The sequence below is a fragment of the Parasteatoda tepidariorum genome, chromosome 6 (genome assembly GCF_982258835.1).
Source record: "Parasteatoda tepidariorum strain Cologne lab strain chromosome 6, Ptep-v5.0, whole genome shotgun sequence".
Classification (NCBI taxonomy): Eukaryota; Metazoa; Arthropoda; class Arachnida; order Araneae; family Theridiidae; genus Parasteatoda; species Parasteatoda tepidariorum.
Window position 1 is genome coordinate 47,548,104 of NC_141760.1, and position 22,492 is coordinate 47,570,595.

Here is a 22,492-nt window from a genome sequence, read left to right on the forward strand (position 1 = left end):
CTACTAAGACTTATAAGTAAACTTACGTAATTGTTTCTAAGTAATAATTTTTAAAATATCATTTAACATGAAAAGTGTATTATTATAACAAAGTAGATAAGTTCGCAATCATAATTTAATATTTTCGCTCACCAAACGGACAGCCTATATGAAATAAAGTTTTTGGCTGCATCGCAATGTGCATACATCTAAACGTTAAGTTCCAAATCATTTAACGAATCTTTTTAAATGTAATTTATAAGAGTATGTTATTGCAATTTGCAGAAAAATAATAATTGTGATACGGTAAATAAGATTAGACACCGATTTATATAGCTTTATCTTAAAATGAAGCATATAATTACGTTATAATGAAAAAAAATTCTCCCAGTTTTTATACTCTTAATTTATAAAACCATTTAAAATCAAAAACTTAACAACTAAACTTAGCAGTACAGGTAAATATCTTTAAATAAAGGCACAAAAATATTTACAGGTAAATATGTAACTTTAATTAATTTTAAGCTGATGACAACCAAAACAATAATTAAATGAATTTGGGAAAACTGGATCTTATCATATGGTTTTCGTGTCAATTAAAATGCACCGACAACAAAAGGAAACTGCGTCAGCAGACCATTATGTTTTTACGTCATATAGAGATAGTTTCGTCGTTTCTAATCGTCACTTTATGCATTTTTAATTAAATTTAACTCTATGGCTTTATTCGATTCATAAAATACAAAAACGTGCACTGTACGAGCACTGCACTACGAGCGTGCACTGTAAAGAAACTCGAATCAAATTATAGTAAAAAGTACCTGCACTGAGGGTGCCCGTATTTTTACTGTGAAATCCATTTTTACCGAAATATGTTCTGAAACAAAAATATTCTATATACCGTAACTTTTACAGTAATAATTACCTTAAAATCACTGAATCATTCTAATTAAATAAATATTACTGAAAAAATTAAGGTATGATATGTTACGGTACCCAAAGAGTCGTTATTTAATACCGGAATTTTGGACTTTTTACAGTGTGCGTATAATTATATTCACTTTATTTGTTGTTTTAACACTTGATAAATTAACTTTAATTAGTATTGCTGTATAACTAATTATTCGTAATAATTCGATTCATACCACATCACAGAAAAAATAATTGTATACTTTTATAGTCCCTTGAATTTGTTTTATATTTCCCTATATTTTTGTAGTTCGTAAACGTCACTTTTTCTATTCATAGATTCTATTCATATTTTTAATTCATTGACCACGAATTTAAATCAATTAAAAAATTCTTTTTATTTTTAACTTCTGATTTAATCAACTTGCATCACCTATAAAAAATGTGTTTTTAATTATTTGAACGAAAAAGTAAATTTCTAAGTTTAAATTTGTTACTCCTAATTAGTTTCAAGTTGAAAATATTTTTTATCATATTTTATCTTTGCTTTCGGCAATTTATTCACAAATTTCAAATGCAAATAAATACCGTCGCAAAACTGAAATATTTTTTGCATGATTAATACTGTCAACAAAAGTAACGTTTTAAGTAGTTAAAATATATGTTTTAAGCCTCTTAAGTATGCAAACAAACTTGTTTTATGTAGTGTTCCCAAAATAAACTTCATTAAACTATACAGTATTTAGTAAAACTTATACTGCTCCCATTTAAAAAATTGGTCAATAGAATTAGGGATGGTATATTAGCATAGAAAAAAAACATGTTGTGAGACAAATGTTTTCTTTAAAAAAAACTCGGAAAATAAATTTAGCGAGTTTTTTTTTTATTTAAAAAAGGTTTCTTGAAATTTTTGTAGTTATTATTTTACGGACGAGTTTAATGTCGATAAGTAAGACGTCAGAAAATAACTTTTTGAAATTTTCAATTCATAAAGCTACAAACTTTGAAATTAAAGGATTTCTAAATATGTATTTAAAATGTTAACAAAATAAATGCATGAAGATTTCAAAAGCAAACGTGGAACCAGCTACATTTTATTAAATAACAAGCTGAATACTCGCTCATTGAACGGGGGAAAATGCAATAAATCGGTATTAATTGAAAATGCACATACTGACACAATTAAAAAAAATTTCAATAATTCTTTTTTCTTCATTTATTATTATTTCTTACACTTCCTGGTGGCTTTACCTTTTTAATTAATCTAAACACAGATTTAGAGGATCATGCTTTCAAAATCAAAATGAACTATATTCAACATCATTTGGTATTATATTCATTGGCTATTCACGGTAAACTCATGATGGTCAACATTTAATGCAATCTATTAATTTTTTCCGGTACTTAGAAGGACCATAAAAAAGCTAGCATAACAGTATCTATATTAATATATTCGATATCGATTAAAACAGCACTTATAATCAAAAATACGAGTACTACTAATTTATTAAAATTAATAAAGCATAATTGAAACATCCTGCTCGTTTTTTTCGAGTTTAAAACGGTGAAAATAAAAAGAGATAAAAATTTAAGCAAAACTTATGGAATAGGGTAATATTTACCACCTTTCTGACTCTATGGAAACACCAAAAAGCTAGGTAATTTTTGCCGAAACTATTTGGTAATAATTTTGATAAAATTAACAATAAAGTTTGGTGCTATAATATGTGACAAAATTTATTAAATATGGTAAAATTAGGCAATTTTCTCATGATACCTTAAAACATGGTATACAAACCCTTTATTTGGTAAAATTTACTTTTCATTTTTGTGTTTTTACTAAATGTGTGAATATAAGAACTTTAATTTTGAAAACCAGGATTTCCGGCTAACCAATACCATATGAGCGAAAAGATTATCAAATGAAAAGTTAAAATACCATATATTATGGTTTTATTAACCAGATTTGAGTTTTTATCAGAAATTACATTACTAAACAGTGCGGTAATTTTACCAGAATTTGTTTCCCTGTGTACGGAAAAGCTCCTGCAGTAAGCTCTAACCTTAACTAGCAAAATAGAAAGGAGTCACGCTAATTTATTTATTTATAAGTCATTTGGAAGTATTTTTAGCATAATTGAGAAGCTTGGTTCTATAGATTTAAAAAAAACATTAAAAGAAATGGACCGTTATTGTGCTTTTTAAGGTTCGAACTTTTAACAATCAATATGATAGAGAATGTTCAACAATAATTTGTTGACTTATGAGAATAAGATATTGAATAGTCAATAAGAACGTTTTATAGTTTCATTGTTTCAATTTTAAGCAATATTTATCGTTTTCATATCTTTCCGTCTTTTAAACAAAACTTCAAGACTGTCGGTTCGAACTATGCTAAAACTGGCTTAATTCATGAAAGGAATATTCAGTGTACTTCAGATAATATCCTTTAGAAATGAAATATTCTATTTATTATTGCTATAAGATTTCAAGTCAGTCTCACAGAGCAACTAATTTGCCGACCTTTGTTTTGGTCTCTTCATCTCATGGAATTAAAGTGTACTCAGAGAAGAAGGCAAACAATAATCGCTTGGTAGAATGTTTCAGAATATTAAAAATTCTCTTTCTAAAGCAATAGAGGAGCTGTGTTGCAATAATCTTTACATTCACTGTGAATATCTCTCTTATTTTTCATGAGATGTTTAACCAATGTTTATTGTTTTACGGTGTAAGCAGCGTAACAGACCACAACGTAGCTTTCCACTTACGTAAATAGAAGATTAGATTATGAAAAGTTGCAAAAAATGTCATTTTTATTACAAATTTGGACAATAATTTTTAATACAGGAGAGTATTTACTTTAAAGGGGTATTGCTGAAATATATATTAAGTGGTCACTTTATGGTACTATTGTTACATACTTTAACCCAGAAAAACAATCTCAATAGATGTTATAGGTATGCATTATCAGCGATTTAGAAATGGTTGAGTATACATTTCTAATTTTAAGCCCTTTTATTGCATATTTTTTGTACAATTATTTTTATATGACAACAGGAGACTTGTATATAAGTATACCTTTGGAACGTCCGCCTCTTAAAATAACAGGGATTACTGACCAAAAAGGCATATAAAGATGTAGATTAAAAAAATAATGCAAAAGTTCTTTTTTCGCGATTTATAAAACTAGTTATATCATATTTTAATACTTTTTTCTGTTTAACGTGACAAAATTATGCCAAAATTTTACAAACATTTGTTGTAAAAATTATGCTCCAATTGCCTGGTACTTCTATTTTTATTCTAGTTTTAATATGAAATTTTTTCTTAACATTTCGAAAAAATTTGTGAATTATTTATATTGCATGTGAATATTAAAAAGAATTTTTTTTATTTGTAAAAATGTCATGAATTGTATTGAAAAGACTTCAACAAAAAACATAGTTTAGAGAAATAACCAAGTTTAATTTGATATTTAAAATATTCTATCAATAATATTTATATATTCTTTTGTATCATTATCTCTGTGTCTTGTAATATTGTGCTATCAATATTATTATATTTTGTTAACAAACTATAATGAAATAGATAAACTGATAATGCTTGATTAGTTTTGCACCTAGTTTGTTATTCAGTTGTAATTAATGTATGTATTTGTGATAGTCATGTCCCTCCTAAATCTGTGGTTTTATGATATTTTTGTAACTTCATTGAAAGTGACGATAATAAGCACAAATTAAGTACGTTAATTTTTAACAGAATATTTGTAGTTTGTATTTTATTTAAATTATTTTAGAATATAAGTTCCAAGCAAATAAAAATTCAATAACATTACATAAAAAAATTTACGTTTCCAATTTTTTAATCTCTTATCTTATTAAGGTCTGAATAATGATATGAATCGGTTACAGAAAATAATAAATAAAAATAATAATTAGTTTCATAATTATTGTGATATAATTAGTGTCATAATTAATGTGGTATTATAATTAGTGTCATAAGCTATTGATCAGCGTATGATAAACAATTTTATGTCTTTAATATTCATTTAATAATTACAATAAACAATGTAAGAACTGTTACTTTTTAAACTTAGAAGTTCATGTAAGAAAACAAGCCTATTATATTTTTGAAGCATTCTTTTATCAAAAAATATTATTACAAAATTTTTCGGGTTGTTCTTACTTAAATTTTAAAAATATTAGACTTAAGGTAATTCAGTACATTTTCGCTGGTGGCATTAGGTTATTGAAAAAATACTTATGAAATTGACTAAATTTTTTCCAAAAACTATTGATTCAGTTTTTCGGTTTAAAACTATTTTAAAATATTTAAATTTAAGACAGTTTCATAAAAATTTAAGCAGAATTAAATGCGTATTTTTCTTAAAGTAACTGAATGGCATATGATATAATTTTAAAAAGAACACAAGGTATTTTTTAAACTAATTCTTAATTTTCATTGATATATTTTTTTCCAAAATCATGATAGCTTTTGTTTTGATGAAAGCTTATTTTTTCTTTCTCGTAAACATTTTAGTTTACATATAAACTAATCATAATTTTCTAATTATTAGATATTCAGGGTGTTCCGTTAAGACCGTAAAATCGGATGTATTAATAAGTGGTTTTAATCTTTAGCGAAAATTAAAAAAAAGTGTACAAATGAGGGCTCACAAATGAATATTTAAGCATGAAAAAACACAAAAACGTTACCCACATCTGCGATATTATAATAGGGAAAGGCGAACGCAATAAATAACATAACAGTTTAATAATGAATTGAAACTTGAAGATGTTTTCTAATAATCGTCTTTCAAATCCTTTCCGTTTTCTCCAACAATCAAACCTGCATTATTTTTACGAATTCCAGTGTATAGAATTTTTGGTTTCCATCTTTGATAAGACTCTAAAAATATAGATTAAGGATGGTATTCAAAGAACACCTTTTATGAGCTATATACAAAAAAAAAATATGAACTTGACTCATGTTATTTTCTTGAGTTTTTGCTATTATTATTTTGAATTTAAATGTATCTTTGTTTTTCAATCAAAGATAATATGACTAATAGATCTTACATTGCATGCCTATAACTGAAATCTTCTTGCAGTTAGAATACCATTAGTGTTTTTTTTCTTTTTTTAGGAAATTTAATTAACTACAAAAGAATTATCTAGATTAAGAAAGAATTATCTCAGCAAAAAAATTATCTTAACAAAAGAATTATCTAGATCAATTGTTAAAGCAATTAATAGCATCAAAATAATCACATTCAATTTTTAGTTAATTTAACAATAATAAATTATTTAGCCAAATATTCTCATCAATAAAAATTTAATATTTTGACCTCGAATCATTGATAGCTTATTTATATACTGCAGTGATTTAATTAAAAGACAAGCTTGTTTTCTAATCATATGCTGTTTAATATATGATAGAAAATAAATAAATTTTTTGTTTCAGAAACAGAACAAAAAATATGCAAAAAAAAGCAATAGAGATTTTTTTTAATTAACTTTCTCAGCACTTTGAATCGCTTCATTGAATTGATTGTTTAACAGTAAAGATTCCACGAAGTGCGCATGCGCAAATTCGGGAGAATAGTTTGAAACACCAATGAGGGCGTTCTTTCAGATTCTGAATTGTTCTGGATTATTTCGGTTCTCAGCAACAAGTTCTCCACAGATTTTTCGATCGTTAAAAATTCAGTTTTCGTTTCGTATCCAGCGAAGCATATCTGCATTTAGAACAGATCCTAGATCAATAGAAGTGTTTAGAAAAGAGCGTTGAAATTGAATTAAGTGAATGAATTCTTAAAATTCCCGGAGAAAATTCTGTGAAATCCTGAGATTTATTTTACAAATGTTATTGATGTATTCACAAAAAGATATGTTTAAGAAAACATTATTTTCTTTTGAACTAGAAAGTAAATGTTAAAATTTTGTTTTTAAGCTTAGTTAATTAATGTAAAGTATTATTAAAAATATTTTGTTTCAAAATTGCTTTACGTTAATCATTATTTTATAAGCGGAACGTAGTAATATTTTATTTTGTATTTATTTTAATAATTTATTTTAAAACTAATAAATATTTTATGACAATATTTAAATTTTGAATATTATATGATAATTTGTCTATATTTATAATTAAAATTTACTCAGTAATTTGACATTTCTTTAAATAATCCTAAAAATATTAACTTTTATTATTGATATTAACTAATATTATCGAAATTATATTCTCGAAGTTCTATTTGTCTTACATGTTAAGTAGTAACAAAATAATTGATTTTAATTATAAATTTAATAGTTCGTAATAATCTTTAGATTTTAAACGTTACACTCTAATTCAGATTATTATCTGTGTGCAATTACACTTTAAAACCTATAAATTGATAAATATTAAATGCAATCAAAATAATTATTTTTTTATCTAATATTATTTTATATCAAACACTTTTATATTAATTTTTTCTTTAAGATTTATTGAAAATGCATTAACTTTTTATTTTCTAATAACATTGAAATATTTTTCATATTAAATAACATTTATTTTGTTTATGGTTTTAATTTATGAAAAAATGCTATCTTTTATTAACTAAAACTTAAAAGTATTAATCATTTTAAGTGATAAAATCTTTAATTTACTAATCTATTCAATTTTTACATCAAATATAGTTTATAAAAACATCAAATTTATATTTTATGATTCTTACATTCATTATACATCGGAATATTTAATTTTTGACTCATTTCACTTTTAGCATTAACAATAAGTTTAAAACATTTTTAGTTTATAAAAATCTGCGTTAGAGTATAGTCAATGATTTATGAACCAAAAAGTTTTTAATATTAAGAATAAACAACTTAAACAAATCTATTTTTATAAAAAAATATAGTTTTAGTGACTCTTAAAATGAATAGTAACTCAGTATTAATTTAAGGAGGATTAGATTAAAGTTAATTTTCAGTTTCATCATCTAGACTGGCATTATATCATTATAGTTCAACGTTAATAAGATTGAAACAAGGTTTGGACTCATTTTCAAGACATCCTCCTAATTCCTAATGTGGTGCCTACTAGAAACAAGTTCTATAATTTTATTTTACATTTTCTTGGTACATACCTTAAACAATGCTCTCAGTGATACATTCACATTAGGCTATCTAACTGGATCCAAACGTCAAGAGGGAAATCTCGAATATCCTAGACCAGGATTAAGTATATCTGGAGCTATAAGTTTAGCAGTAAGAGAAATAAATCAGTACCATCCATTATTTGGAGATCACGTTCTTAATTTCACAGTTGCCGAAACATATGGCGAAGAAGAAGAGAGTATTCTACAAATAGCCAAACTTTGGAGCCAAGGTGTTGTTGCTTACATTGGACCTCAAGAAACTTGTGTTCACGAAGCAAGAATGGCGTCGGCGTTTAACCTGCCAATTATATCTTACGTAAGTAATGATTATTAACAAACTAAATGTGTTAAATTATTTTAAAAAGTACTTTCTTTCTAAGGTAATTACAGATAGGGCCGGGATAGCCTGGTTGGTAGGGCACTGGGCTCATGTCAAAGAGTTTGTGCGTTCAATCCCAGCCGGCCGAAGAATCCAGGTGTAGTAAATGGTGACTGATGCACGTTAAATCTGTCGAGTCGCAAAGTCCTCAATGTTCTCATAACGAATCAAGACCTCTGGGGGTACTGATCCAGGAATTTCCTTGTATTCTGAATTGGTTCAAAACTACAAGACTACGTAATTGAACAATAGTAGTCGTAAACTCAAAATTGGGTCAACTGTTCAACGAGGGATATTAAAAAAAAGGAAATTGCAGCACCGCTGTAGCTCAGGAGGCAAAACATTTGCCTCCTAATAAGGTTACCCAGGTTTGAATCCCAGCTGTAACTGGTTGATACGAATTCTGCTCCCGAATCGCACTGGCTACAGTGATGACGTAAAATATCCTCAGTGGCAGACGGATCATGTGTTAAAATCCCCTTGCCATTGGGCTAACTGTCGGAAGTTTTCGTGAATGATTTTTTCTATCCATGTAACGCAAATGCGGGCTAGATCCATCAAAAGTTTTCTACGCAGGCTAGTTTGCCTCTATGCTTGATAAAACCATGAATACGAAACTATACGTTTTTTTTTTAAACCATTTACAACTAGCATTTTTCAGAAACGTAAAAAAAAATAATTATTTAACTGGACATAGGAGCTCGACTTTTCGTAAGGTAATGGGCATTGGAGAGTGCCGGACAGTGGAAATTCTTCATGCGTTGAAGGGAATGGAGGAAATATTGTGTTGTCAACACTAGGACTCGAACTCCAGTTCTGCCGGTCATGAGATTGACAGATAAGCCCGCTCGGCTATGATATGCACGCAGTTGCAGAGAACTAAGTAGCTTAATTAGGTGGTTCTAGGTGAGATAAAATTCTGGTTGTTTGACAGTATTAGGTGAAAGCAGTTAATAAACAGTTTTTCTCAAACTTAACAGTTTGATTACCATTTTATTTATGGTTATTCGACTGCGTTGACTAAATATGGTAAAATAAAGATGTATGTCAAAAATTATTCAATAAATTGTTATTTAACCATTTTTTCCGAGAAATTTATTACAGTGTATTCTGCTAAAAACATATATTAATGGAAATGTAAAAATATTCATTTACATTTTTAGGGATTCGAGTAGTTCATTTGCATTAAAGAAATCAAGAAGCATAATTTTTTGATTGAATTTATCTTAACAAGTTCTAAAAGAAAAGTACAAGTTCCTTTATTGGTTGATACAAGTTCTATAGTCTCTTCAATGTCTGCAATATTCACTTTCATAGTTTTACAGAAAAAACTTTAGCGTACACGAAATGATGATCAATTTGATTACGAAGAAGAAAATAGAAATGAAAACATAATCAAGGAAATAAACCAATCATATCGCTAAAGAGCATGTTTAAAAATATTCATAATGAATTCAGCTTAAAGTGACGATTTCGATGATTTAATTTATGAAACGCATACATTTATGATGAAATTATCTCAAAAATAATTAAAAGTTTATGAAACTTGAATTGCTTAATTTACACCTGGTGAGGGTACATTCATATTTGTTCTATTTATATGTTGTTTTAGAAACACAAAAATACATCTGATGGATTCATGTACACCCTTAAGAAAAATGATAATATAATTCATTAAAAATTATGCTAATATAATTCATTAAATAAAATACAAAAATGTTCTTAAATTTCATAAAACTTTGCATTTGTTTGGAATATTTAACATGCTATTCGGCTAATTATATCTGTAGGGTAAGTATGGAATAGTAGATTTTTGAAGAGTAAAAGTCAGTTCTAATCTAAGTTATTAACTTATTTTTTACTTCATTTACATAATTTTTTTATCATATGTTGCTTTTTATGATTAGACTAATTTCTTGACAGTGCGGAAGAAATTAAAAATTTCACACGATTTTGATCAGTTATTGTATACATTATGAATTCTGCTGCAGTTATTAAAAAATATTGCCTAGAAAATATTAGCAATTATTTTAATGTCCTTTAAAGGCATTCATTCTTTAAACTTTTAAAGCAAATTAATTTTTTTCCATTAATACTTTCTTGCAAAATAATATTCTCAAAAGACATATAAAGATGAAATAATTTATAGAGAGTGATTTGTAATTGATTTGTCAAAATCTTATTCTGGAATCCTTGTATATTTTTTGAATGTAAAAAGTATACTCATTAGGTATCACAAATTCATATTTCAGCGAGGAAAAAGTACTATTGAAACCTGTTAAATTATCAGTTGGAAAAGTGCGATGAAAAGCATTAAAAGAAAATTTGATTCCTTGAAAAAAATTGAAAATATTTCTAATAAACGTCTTTCCAATCTCTCTGCTATCTTCAACAATCAAGCATGTTTGTTGCCCCTTACTCATAGCTATTTGATAGATTTCAATAACGGTATTCTTTTCAAACTTTTTAATAATTAGCTACTCTAGTGGTCAAGCATTTTTGACAAAGATTGTAAAAATCTATATTAAGATCTGCCACTACAGAACACCCTGTATAAAGTAATTAGAAGAATACAAATATTGTCTACCAAGTACATATTTCAGCTAAAGTAAGTGAACTTATAGTGACGAATTGCAAGAGAGGAGGTTTTAGAGGAGTATATAAAATGAATTATACCTGAAACTATGCTTAATTGTTTTAGATGCTCTACTTCTGAATTCATGAAAAATTACAAAAAATAGCAGTAAAAAATATTTAAAGTCTTGAGTTTTTAATTTAAACTATTGAGAATTTTTTGAAAAATGAGTATTAATTAAAGTTTTTTTAACTTAATCTTTTACAATGAGTGTTATTTACTTAAGATTTAAAAATAAAGTAAGTTATAAACACAAATAGAAATGATCCTTAATAATAAATATTAAAAAAAATCATGCAAATACAATACGCATATCATAAGTAGCAATCATTGCAATATGGTTTCAGACTCAAACTTACGTCATTCAGTTTTTGAGGCATTCAAAACAAATATGATCGAAATTACAGTTTAATGAATTTAGTGTAAAATAATTTGGATAATATGAGAAAATTTTTTTAATTCAAAATGCATATTTTACGATTTATTTTGTTTTATTATAACTGCAAGATTAAAAATTAAGGAATTAGAAAGAAAACAACATTATACTCCCATTTTATTGACATTAATTAAATTTAAATTACATCCTGAAACATGTTAAAGACTTAATTTTAATGAATATGCACGATGTAATTCAAGTGTTCCAGCTCATTCCTTTCGTCTTACAACGATGTCTTACACGACCCATTTTTGACCTATTGTTCATCATCATGGTGTAATTTTGAACCCGACCTGAAGACTAGAGGACTTTGAAATTAAGTATTGGGATTTAATAGTCTTCATAGAGCAATCAAACAATCTAACAATCTTCTAACAATCACCTGTATTGCACGGAGAAATTTTACGTCAGCGCTATGGTCGGGACAAGTAGGCAGCCATCACTGGGTTTAAACCAAAGTCCGCTCAAGGGAAGAATAGTGCTCTATTTCATGAGTGAAGACGTTTTTTGGGGGGATTAACGAGTTAGTGCTTAATAGGAAAGACCGACAAAGTTTACAAACACAAAAAGAATTTAGAGAAAAAAATACGCAGGCTTGATTTTTGATTATTTGTAATAGACGTTTCTTTAATTTGCAAATTTCTAAGTAATTTGACTTTCCGGAGTTGTATATTAAGGCTGTTTTCTGGAAACTTTTATAACTATTGGAAGTTTCTAACAGTTATGTCAGAATGTGTTTTTTAACTCCTTAATAATCGCCTTCTTTGCTAATGGCGCAGAATGTCAGCATGAAATCTCCAATTTTGTGAAAATGAAACCTTTTACGATCTAAGCTTTTAAATTTTAGAATAGATATTCCTTCACTGAAATATTTGGGATCATAAACTACACAGAAATAGGTAAGGTTTTATTCAGGTGAGAAAATGTCACCAAAGTTGTGATTTCTTAAACAGTTAAATATATTTTTAAGCATTCAAACTATTGATCAGTTTTGGAATCCAAGTAATTCTTTGAAGCAAGATAGTGCATATAGTACAACATGGCACAGCATCAAATTTTTACTTCACCTTCAAATAACTGAAACTGTGAATATTTTATTTTTCTCGGCAAAAGAGTTTCAAAAAGCAATCTTAGGAGCCGCATATCCCATAAAATTCTATGACAATAAAATTCAGTCATCAATTTTATTTGAATGAGATCTAAGTCAAATATTTTGATATTTTATTTTATCAGTGGTGTTATGTTCCAATTTTCATCAAATTATAGTTTTCTGGTTAAATTGGTAACTTCATAAAAATAATTTGAAAGGATGTTACTTTCAATAAACAATTAATAAATATATCTTGGCAGTTTAAGAAAACATTTTTAGCCATTCGAATGTTATTATGATAAAGCTTCATTTTTAATTTCAACATTCACTTTTGGATACATTCATTGGCAATATCTATTCCTTATATTGAAAAAAAGGGATTTAAATATATCTTTCAAACTCAAACAGTTTAAAAGATAGGATTTTTTCATATAAAAAGTTACTCAAGTAAATTTGTTTCTCCCCCTTTTTTTTGCAACTTTTTCTTAATTTATTAGAAATAATCAATATTTGGAATAAAACCTACTGTAAAAGTTTGAAACAACTAATCTCAAGTTAATTTACTAAAAGTTAAAATAATAGAATCTGAAAGAAAGAAATTAATTATACGAACTTGAAATTTAATTATAAATTTCTTGTCTAAAATATTAATTTTAAAATCAAAAGTTTTTTAAAATAAACGAAAATGGAAGTTTTGTGGTTGTTTTTAAGCTTTTTTCCATCTTTTTTTAAATTGTGCTAGGTTAGCATTTTTAATATTAATTTTTTTAATATAAAGACAGCTCATTTATTTTGAATTTTTTTTAAATTAGAATTCTAAAATTTATTTTTAATTTGCATTCACGAATGAAAAGGAAAACGATATTAAAAGAATTATTTTATTTTTTATTCATTTGTTTGTAAGCGCAAACGATATTCATTCAATATTCCATGAAAATGTAATTTGGCTGTCAGATGTAATAATAGATTACCTTCCGTTCAATTATATTCGGTTTCCATGCATAAATTAAATCATACAAACTGACAAAAACATTTCCCCTCAAAATAGAACTGGAACTGAAACCCTTTATTCCATGCATCCTTTATTCCGTAAGTTCAGCCAATGTAAGAATAATTAAAAAAGGTTATTTTAATAATGCATTTTACAATGACGGAAAAATATTAAAGAAATGTTCAATGTAGGTAATAAGTAAAACATTGTAATAATGTATTTTTGAGAGTACTGAAATAATGAAGAGCGAAAAATGTATTATGTAGTCTTATTATTCATAAAAACCATTCTTATTTCTCAAAGGCTAATTAAACTAGATCTAAAATTTAATTTACCTAACTAAATAGTTTAGTTTTATAAACATTTTCCGAAAATAATTTTCTTTCTAACATTTACAATATTTATATTTATACATTTACAACTTTTTTCAGACAGTCTTTCTATTTTAAATCCATACCTGTCTCTAGTTGAAATGTTGCAAAAAATCCCAAGAAATAAAGCTCGCAATTGTTTAGTATAGCTACAGTAAAGAATTGTTGAAAGAAGATAAATTATTAGTATAATTAAATTATTTTCAGAAATTTGCATAACAAGGCCAGATTTCGCATTCAATGTAATTCAACCGACTTAATTTAAACTGCTACCTTAATTTATTTCATAAAAATTCATTTGATTCATTTACTGTAAAATGTCGACATTCTATTAACTTTCAAACTTTAAGAATATTTTTGTAGTTAATACTATTTCTAACAATCTGAGATCAAAAGATATTTTAGCGAGTTTTAAATATTCTCTATATTTAATAATTTTTCCATAACTCTTATCTTTTTAGATATCCAGCCTTTCTTTATGTAGCCAGCTTATCTTTATGTAGCCAGCTTATCTTTATGTAGCCAGCTTATCTTTTTAGATATAAAAGTGCTGCATGCGTGGTAGGATGATTCATACCATGATGTATCATTTTATAGTAGACTTTTCTCACATTAAGTAAATTTACAAGCATTAACACTACTTTATGGCATTATAAATGGTAATTTTGGAGTTTTGTGGAAATAATTTTGTAATAACAATTATAATCACAATTCGGAATCCTGTTTTCAGGTGTAACGGTGGACACATGATTGCATTATTTTGATGAGTGCTTGTTTTTACAGCGCTGATTTACAGAGCAAGTCATTACAGTTCTAAATTAACTGAATAATGCTGTACTGCTCAGTAATTTGCATCAATGTATCAATAAAAATATTTCTCATGCTAAAATTATTAAAACTATCAATGAAAAAGTTTTAAATAAAAATTGAAAGTTCTGAAGTTTAAGAATTTTTTTAGTTCCAAATTTTGAAGTTTTTTCAATCAATTACTGATTATATTCCATTGTCACTTAACCTTTTTCTCAGTAGAAATATCCATTGAATCTTTTTTCGGAAAACTCTTTGAGCAAAAATCAATTTCTATTGAACCTTAAAAACAAATAGGTATAGATAGATAACTTTTTATATAAAAACTTGAGAACCGTTAAAGGTTTACAGCAATGATTTTGCTTTAATAAAATAGTCAAGATGAGCTCTCATGGTCTCGCTCTGATAGTCTTAAGAGCTCTGTAAAATGTATTATCAATGTTCGCAAAATTTTTTATGTTTGCGACTAAACCATTTTTAAGAATTGCTCTGAGTGAACAATACGACAAAGTAGAGAAAATTCTTATCGCCACTTGCTTTAAGATATAAATTTTGTCAGTAGTAGGTAACATATCTGTCACACGAATGGTTAATAAAACGGTAAAAATAGAAAGAGTGAATTACCAGAATTTGATCAAATTTATCGTGTTTCTGTCTCTATGGGAACATCCAACGTTTCAGCGAAGCGCTTTGGTAAAACTAATAATAAAATATTATTTTATACTATGTCCTAAAATTTTGCGAATTCGATAAAATTTGCGAATTATTATTTGCTAATTTGCTAATATCATGATACCTTAGAGCATGACATAAAAACCAAATATTCAGTTAAATATACTTTTCAGATTTATGTTTTTTACTAAATGTGTAGTAATAAAACTATAATTTTTAAAACCAACAATAATTTTCAGACAACAATAATTTTGAAAATCAGAATTCCTGGTAATCTGTTACTTATGAAGGAAAAATTACCAAATGAATGATTTAAATTTCGTATATTTTTTTATCTTATTAACCAGAATTAGGTTGCTTTTTTACCAGCAATGTCATTACCATGCAGTACAGTAATTTTACCAGAATTTCTTTTTTCGAATGAAAGTGAAATAGTTTTACAAGGAAGTTAATCCTAATAATTAATACTTAGAATAAAATTAGCAGAAATTATTTTTACTTAGCTTTGTTATTGAATGATAGTATGAATTTTAAATATACCACAAAAATTATTTAAAATTTTTAGCATGTTTAAAAATTTTCTTTATTTTAAAAATGCAAAATTTTAAACAATTTATCACAAGCTAAAACTATTATGGAGGAAAACGATACTGCTCATAAGAACTTATTATTGGCTAGTGTTTAAATCAAAAGCTCTTATCTGCTATGTGATGCTTGGTGTTTAAAATTAGATCATTCAGGCTAAAGCTTTTGGATTCAACATTGTTTGTAAAATACAAGGAAGTTCACACTAACAATATTTCCTAAAATATTTTTCAAATTAATACCAAAAAAGTTTTTAAACTGAAACAATATGTTAAATAAACTCTAATGTAAAAAAGAATACTGGCTCAAAAGTGTTGCCTACACCACTTTTTGACTCAAAATATGTCTTGATCACACTTGTGTTGAACATACATGTATAACCCAAGAAGTGTTATTAAAAAAGTGTTTCGATTAAAAATGTTACCCACCCAAAAAGTAGGGTTGTCAAAAAAATATTATCTAAACTGTGCATTAATTTAAAAGGGATATTCAAAAACTATCTTGGCTACTCAAAAATTTTGACACAAAAGTTGAACCTAAAAATGTTTGGACTTAAAGTATTTTTGCCCAAAAGCGCTACCCAAAAATGGTTAGTAAAATATTCAAAAAACCTTCTATTTAATTAATTTTTTGTTTAAAAAAAGCTGTTTCGTATTATTCCTATTAATTATCATTTTTGAATAAAATAAAGTACGTAGGATTTTAATTGCAAGTAATAGTCTAATGTTCTATAAAATTTAGAGCCAATGTTTTCGGATAAATTATGACTGAAGAATTTTTAAATAGTTTTAGGGATGCGAAAGCTCACTCTAAATTAAAAATTTACCATAAAATGCATGAAAAAACATTTAAAAATTGCAATTATAATGCATTTCATAATCGTAAGATATAGTTTTCAAAAAGAAGCAGCTTTTAAAAACGTTTAAAAAAATATTCAATTTATTACGAAAGAACCAATTAACTTCGAAAAGAAATTTTACTTAAAGAAAATGCGAAGGTGTTTGCATTTTTGTATTTGAATGTTTTTTTCCCTTCTATGCTTGTCGCCAATTATATTTTGTTATTTTTCTCACTAATTAAATTTATTCCCACAAATGTTGAAGAGCCTTACGACTATTATTGATATTTCTTAGTTAAAACTCTTCAAATTAAATAATTTTAATGAAGAAAAATTTAGGAATAAAAATAATAATTTTATGAGAGTTTAAACAGTTACTTGCCAAGCAGAATTAAAAACAAAATAAATTATTATCTTTTTATCATTTTTTTCATTCTTATTTTGAGTATTTGTAAAAATATAATTTTTAAATATTTTTATAGGAGCTCCACAATCATTATTTCTTCTTTTAATTTATGAACAATATATAAATAATATCTTGAAAGCGTTTGCATTAAAAAAAATTATATAAAATTTATGAATTTATGTTATAAATTATTTTTTTTTTTCATTTCATTTAAGTGCAATATATAAATAATATCTTGAAAATGTTTGCATTAAAAAATTATATAAAATTTGTGAATTTAGGTAATAAATTATTGTAATTAAGCTAATAAATGTTTTAAAATTCGATAAATGATTATATATCACTATTGCTCTTTAAATTTAAATCATAATTTAGTCTAAATTTTATTCGTAGGGGTGTTGACTAACTGTATTTTTTGGTAATATTCACATGGAGAATTTTTCTTCTAATATATTTTAATTAGATTAGAGAAAATATTTAAATACGGGGAATTAGAAACGTGATAATTATTAATAATTTCCGTTTATTAGGAATAATAATCGGATTTATTGGAATAATCACAAAGCAGAAATGTGAGCTATTGTCTGATATACACCGAAGAGCCATTACATTATGACCATTATGCATTCCCTTAGGAAAATTTGCCATAGAGAAGCCTGTGGTAATCTATGGCAACCTATGGCTACCATAGAAATTTGTATGGCAAGATACCATACGCCTATGGTTACCATAGAGATTTGTATGGCACAACCCCATAAGCCTATGGCTACCATAGAAATTTGTATGGCAAGATACCATAGGCCAATGGTAACCATAAAGACCTGTATGGCATTTATATGGCACGTCACCATTCTCCTATGGCAACCATAGAAATTTGTATGGCAGTATACCATAGGCCAATGGTAACCATAAAGATCTGTATGGCATTTATATGGCACGTCACCATTCTCCTATGGCAACCATAGAAATTTGTATGGCAGTATACCATAGGCCAATGGTAACCATAAAGATCTGTATGGCAGTATACCATAGGGGAAAGCTGATCTAGATCCCCACCAACGAAACAACAACTCTTATGGAGTCCTCAAAAACATGTTCTAAGAGAAATAAATATCCATTTTTTGACCCCGAAGTTAATTAAATTCAGCATGTAATCCAACAAAGCATTCCTGGTGAGTTTTTTCCGGCCCCCGGGTGGCCAATTTTCCCATTTTTGAGTGTTTGAAATTCGATGTTCTATTGATTTAGGCTTAGAGTATCAGACCGCCATATTAACGTGTCATGCACTACAAGTGGAATCTTTCGCTAACTTTGGCTACTTATTTTAATATTTTTTCGATCTCATTCTTGGTCAAAACCATTTTATTGCAAACGCCTATGCGATTATCTATCTGAATTTATTAAGTTTTTAATTCCCGGCGGTCTGGTACTTTTATTATCTGTATCTTTTCAAAATATGTCGCGATTGAGTATAAGTTTTCGCTATGTTAAATTTCGCAATTTCTTAACGCTGACTTTGTACACTTTAATTAATATCTTACTGTTTATATTTTTATCTAACATTTTTATGTTTCTTTCTCCCAACTGTTTCTGATTAAACGACATCTTTCTTTTCATTTTATCCCCCTCCCTCTGATTTTATATAAAGTTTTAAAGTCACATCACTTTTCCATTATTAATGGTGTTCTATTCCCCATAGCAATTTGTAAACAATCTTCATGATGAAAAACGCAGTTAAGTGCTTATCATCACGCCAGATCCATAATTTCTTTAATAATTAAAATTTTTTAATTCTTTTAAATTGTTCGGTGACAATTTCATTTCATTGCTGTCATATATCAATATCAAAGTCAGTGTTTACATTCTCATAAGTTTTTGATTTTAATTCCACTTAGGTTCTTGCAATGCTTTTTTACATTATCATACATATGTTAGGGCTTTATATCTTTATTTTGTGTTTAATTTTTGCTTGCCATTAAATTGTTTTTTATCATGTCTCCGTGTTTTACTATCTTACAACTAATATTTCTTAAGTATCTACATATATTTGTACAATGTTCTGTTACATATTTATACATAGCTTAGGATCGTCACTTAACTAGATTTGCTGGATTACTGGTTGACAATAGTTTTGCTTCAATATCATCAACGGGACAGTCCCTGGCCATATCATCTGCTGCTGTTACCAAAAATGCGTTTAACAATTTAATCTTTCCTTGAGTTTACAACTTTTTCGTCATAGCGATTCCCTATATCCAATTAATTTTTATTTATTATCCCTGACCAAGTGTCAATAGCAATTATTAATTTTACCAATTTTAATCATGTCTTAAACATGTTTTGTATTTACCAATGTTTCTATATCGCGTTCTCTTTTCTAACTGTGCTTAACACAACTCAACATAAATTTTCTGAGTTTTATATCCCTCATTAATAGGGGATCACTTAATTTGACCTGTTTTCTACTTTTAGCTTTTCTTAGTGTAATACTATCTTCTTTATAGATAAAATTTTGTTCACATGCCACCACTGGTTGCACCGTTACATATTCGGCTTTTGTCCCGTTTTGGTCTATTTTAAACTAATTTCGTTTCGACCACCGGCCCCACTCTTTATCTTTTGAGTTTTCATAGTATTTTATTGCTTCATAGTCTGTTTAATTTTTAGCTTAGCATCACATATCAAAATTTAAAAAAATTTCATACTCGCTCCGGCCATCGGACCATTATTTTACTTCGCTTTCTTTTAGGTTCCTCTAATATCTGACGCTTTAACTAATTATGATACCAATTAATCAAATTAACGTTTTTTATACTCGCTCTATTTTCTTGTTTTTTACAGCTTTAACAAATATTGGTTGCCTGCACTCAATACATTTTGTTCCTGATCAACATAACTAATATTTTCCCCAATTGCTCCGACCACCGGACCCATTTTCTAACGGATAGTACTAACCGTTTAAAATTTATTTGAATAAGAACAACATTCAGAAAGGATTCTGCAAGTAAAACAGGGGAAGTTTATCAAGGAAATTTAAAAAAAAGTTTTCTGGATAGATATTTTTTCTGCAGTTATTAAGTTTTGCATTTTTAATATCCATTGCGAAAGATTCTTTGTAAGTTACTATTTTTTGATATATGGTAAAATATCAACGACAAATGTTGCCATAGCTGTATGGAAAAGGTGTACCATAGCCTATGGAAAAATATTTCTTCATAACCTGTAGCACATCTTAGTTTTATGGCAAAAATTTGCCATATGAAAGAATGCCATAGGATATTCCTATGGGGTTTTGCCTATGGTAAAATTTTGCCATACATGTATGGCAAACATTTGCCATATAAAAAAATGCCACAGGATATTCCTATGGGGTTTTGCCTATGGCAAAATTTTGCCATACACTTTTGCCATACATGTATGGCAAAATTTTGCCATACGTATATGGCAAACTTTTACCATAGGCAAAACCCCATAGGAATATCCTATGGCATTTTTTATGGCAATCCTATGGCAAATTTTCCTAAGGGTTAGGTCAGGTAAATTTGAGGGCCAAGACATGACTTGAAAGTCACTGGAATGTTCCTCGAACCAATCCATGACGATTTGACCCTTATGACATGGTGCATTATCCTGTTGGTAAACACCATCCCCTGCAGGAAAAACTGTTGCCATGAATGGGTGAACCTGGTCTGCAACTATGTTCAAGTAGCTTACAGACGTCAGGGATTGTTCTATGAGGATTATGGGTCCTAATGTATCCCATGAAAACATTGTTCCTGGGCGAGAAATCTTGAAAATCTGGGCGAGCCCATTGTTATAGATGGAGGGTGGTCATAATGTAATGGCTCTTCGGTGTATATTTGCCTGGTATTCTCTACAATGATGTTCGTTTAAGGTGTAGTTACCACCACCCACTATTACATAAACTGATGTTTCTCGTAATATATCGTAATCCGGTATTGTTATGAAAAGATTTATTAATCATTAATAATAACCAAATAGGTTTAAATTAAATTATGTAGTTTATAAGAAATATTTATTGAATAATGGAAATATTCTTTTTTTAGATCCTTAACTAAGTAAAATTTAAAGGAAAGATAAGGAAAAAAGATTAACGTTTATAAGTCAATCATGGTAATCTAATTATTCACCACCTAAAACAAGAAACATCAGACGGCACTAAACCCTTATAATTACGCATTTTTGAAGTTTCTTAGTTTAAAATTTTTCATTTATTAGAAAACTGAAGCTCTAGATTTAATCAAAACTATTTTCCAAAACACTGAAAGTTTCAACACTGAATTTCCTTTGAGATTATTTTTAGCATGCATTATGCTAATTCAAAAAGAAAAATTTTATCCCAGGGGAAATAATTAAGTTTTCCTTTTAACTCCGTATTTTCTTTCTTGAATTGTTTTTAGTAAAGTAGAATTAAAGATTTAAGCTATTTTAGAATGAAAAATATATGTATGTATAGCATTTTTTGATATGAAATCATTAATATAAAATTTTTTTTTTCAATAAGTAGAGAAATTGCATTTATTGTGAAATTTATTTTTGAATTTTCTTCCACCGAAACATCTAAAGACATTGCATAGTCATGTTATAATACAAGTGTGAAAATATCTAGTTCATTAAGCCCCTTAGGAAAATTTGCCATAGGTTTGCCATAAAAAAATGCCATAGGATATCCCTATGGGGTTTTGCCTATGGCAAAAATTTTGCCATATACGTATGGCAGAATTTTGCCATACATGTATGGCAAATTTTTGCCATAGGCAAAACCCCATAGGAATATTCTATGGCATTTTTTTGAATGGCAAAATTTTGCCATAGGCAAAACCCCATAGGAATATCCTATGGCATTTTTTTGTATGGCAAAGTTTTGCCATAAGTGTATGGCAAAATTTTGCCATAGGCAAAACCCCATAGGAATATCCTATGGCATTTTTTTATATGGCAAATTTTTGCCATATAACTAAGATGTGCCACAGTTTATGAAGAAATATTTTTCCATAGGTTATGGTATACCTTTGCCATACAGCTATGGCAACATTTCTCGTTGATATTTTACCATACGTCAAAAAATAATTACTTACAAGAATCTTTCGCAATGGATATTAAAAATGCAAAACTTAATAATTGTAGAATAAATATATATCCAGAAAGCTTTTTTTTAAATTTCTTTGATAAACTTCTCCTGTTTTACTTGCAGAATCCTTTTTGTATGCGGTTCATATTCAAATAAATTTCAAA

The 22,492-nt window shown here is 27.6% G+C and overlaps 1 protein-coding gene across 1 annotated transcript in view; it reads left to right on the forward strand.

Annotated features, from left to right (window-relative positions):
• The first annotated feature begins 7,955 nt into the window (after nt 1–7,955).
• Nucleotides 7,956–22,492, forward strand: part of LOC147808016 (uncharacterized) — a 67,561-nt gene continuing 53,024 nt past the window's right edge. The window contains exon 1 of the mRNA XM_087166826.1: nt 7,956–8,342. Within this exon, the coding sequence (XP_087022952.1) occupies nt 7,956–8,342 (387 nt within the window). The remainder of the gene's footprint in view (nt 8,343–22,492) is intronic.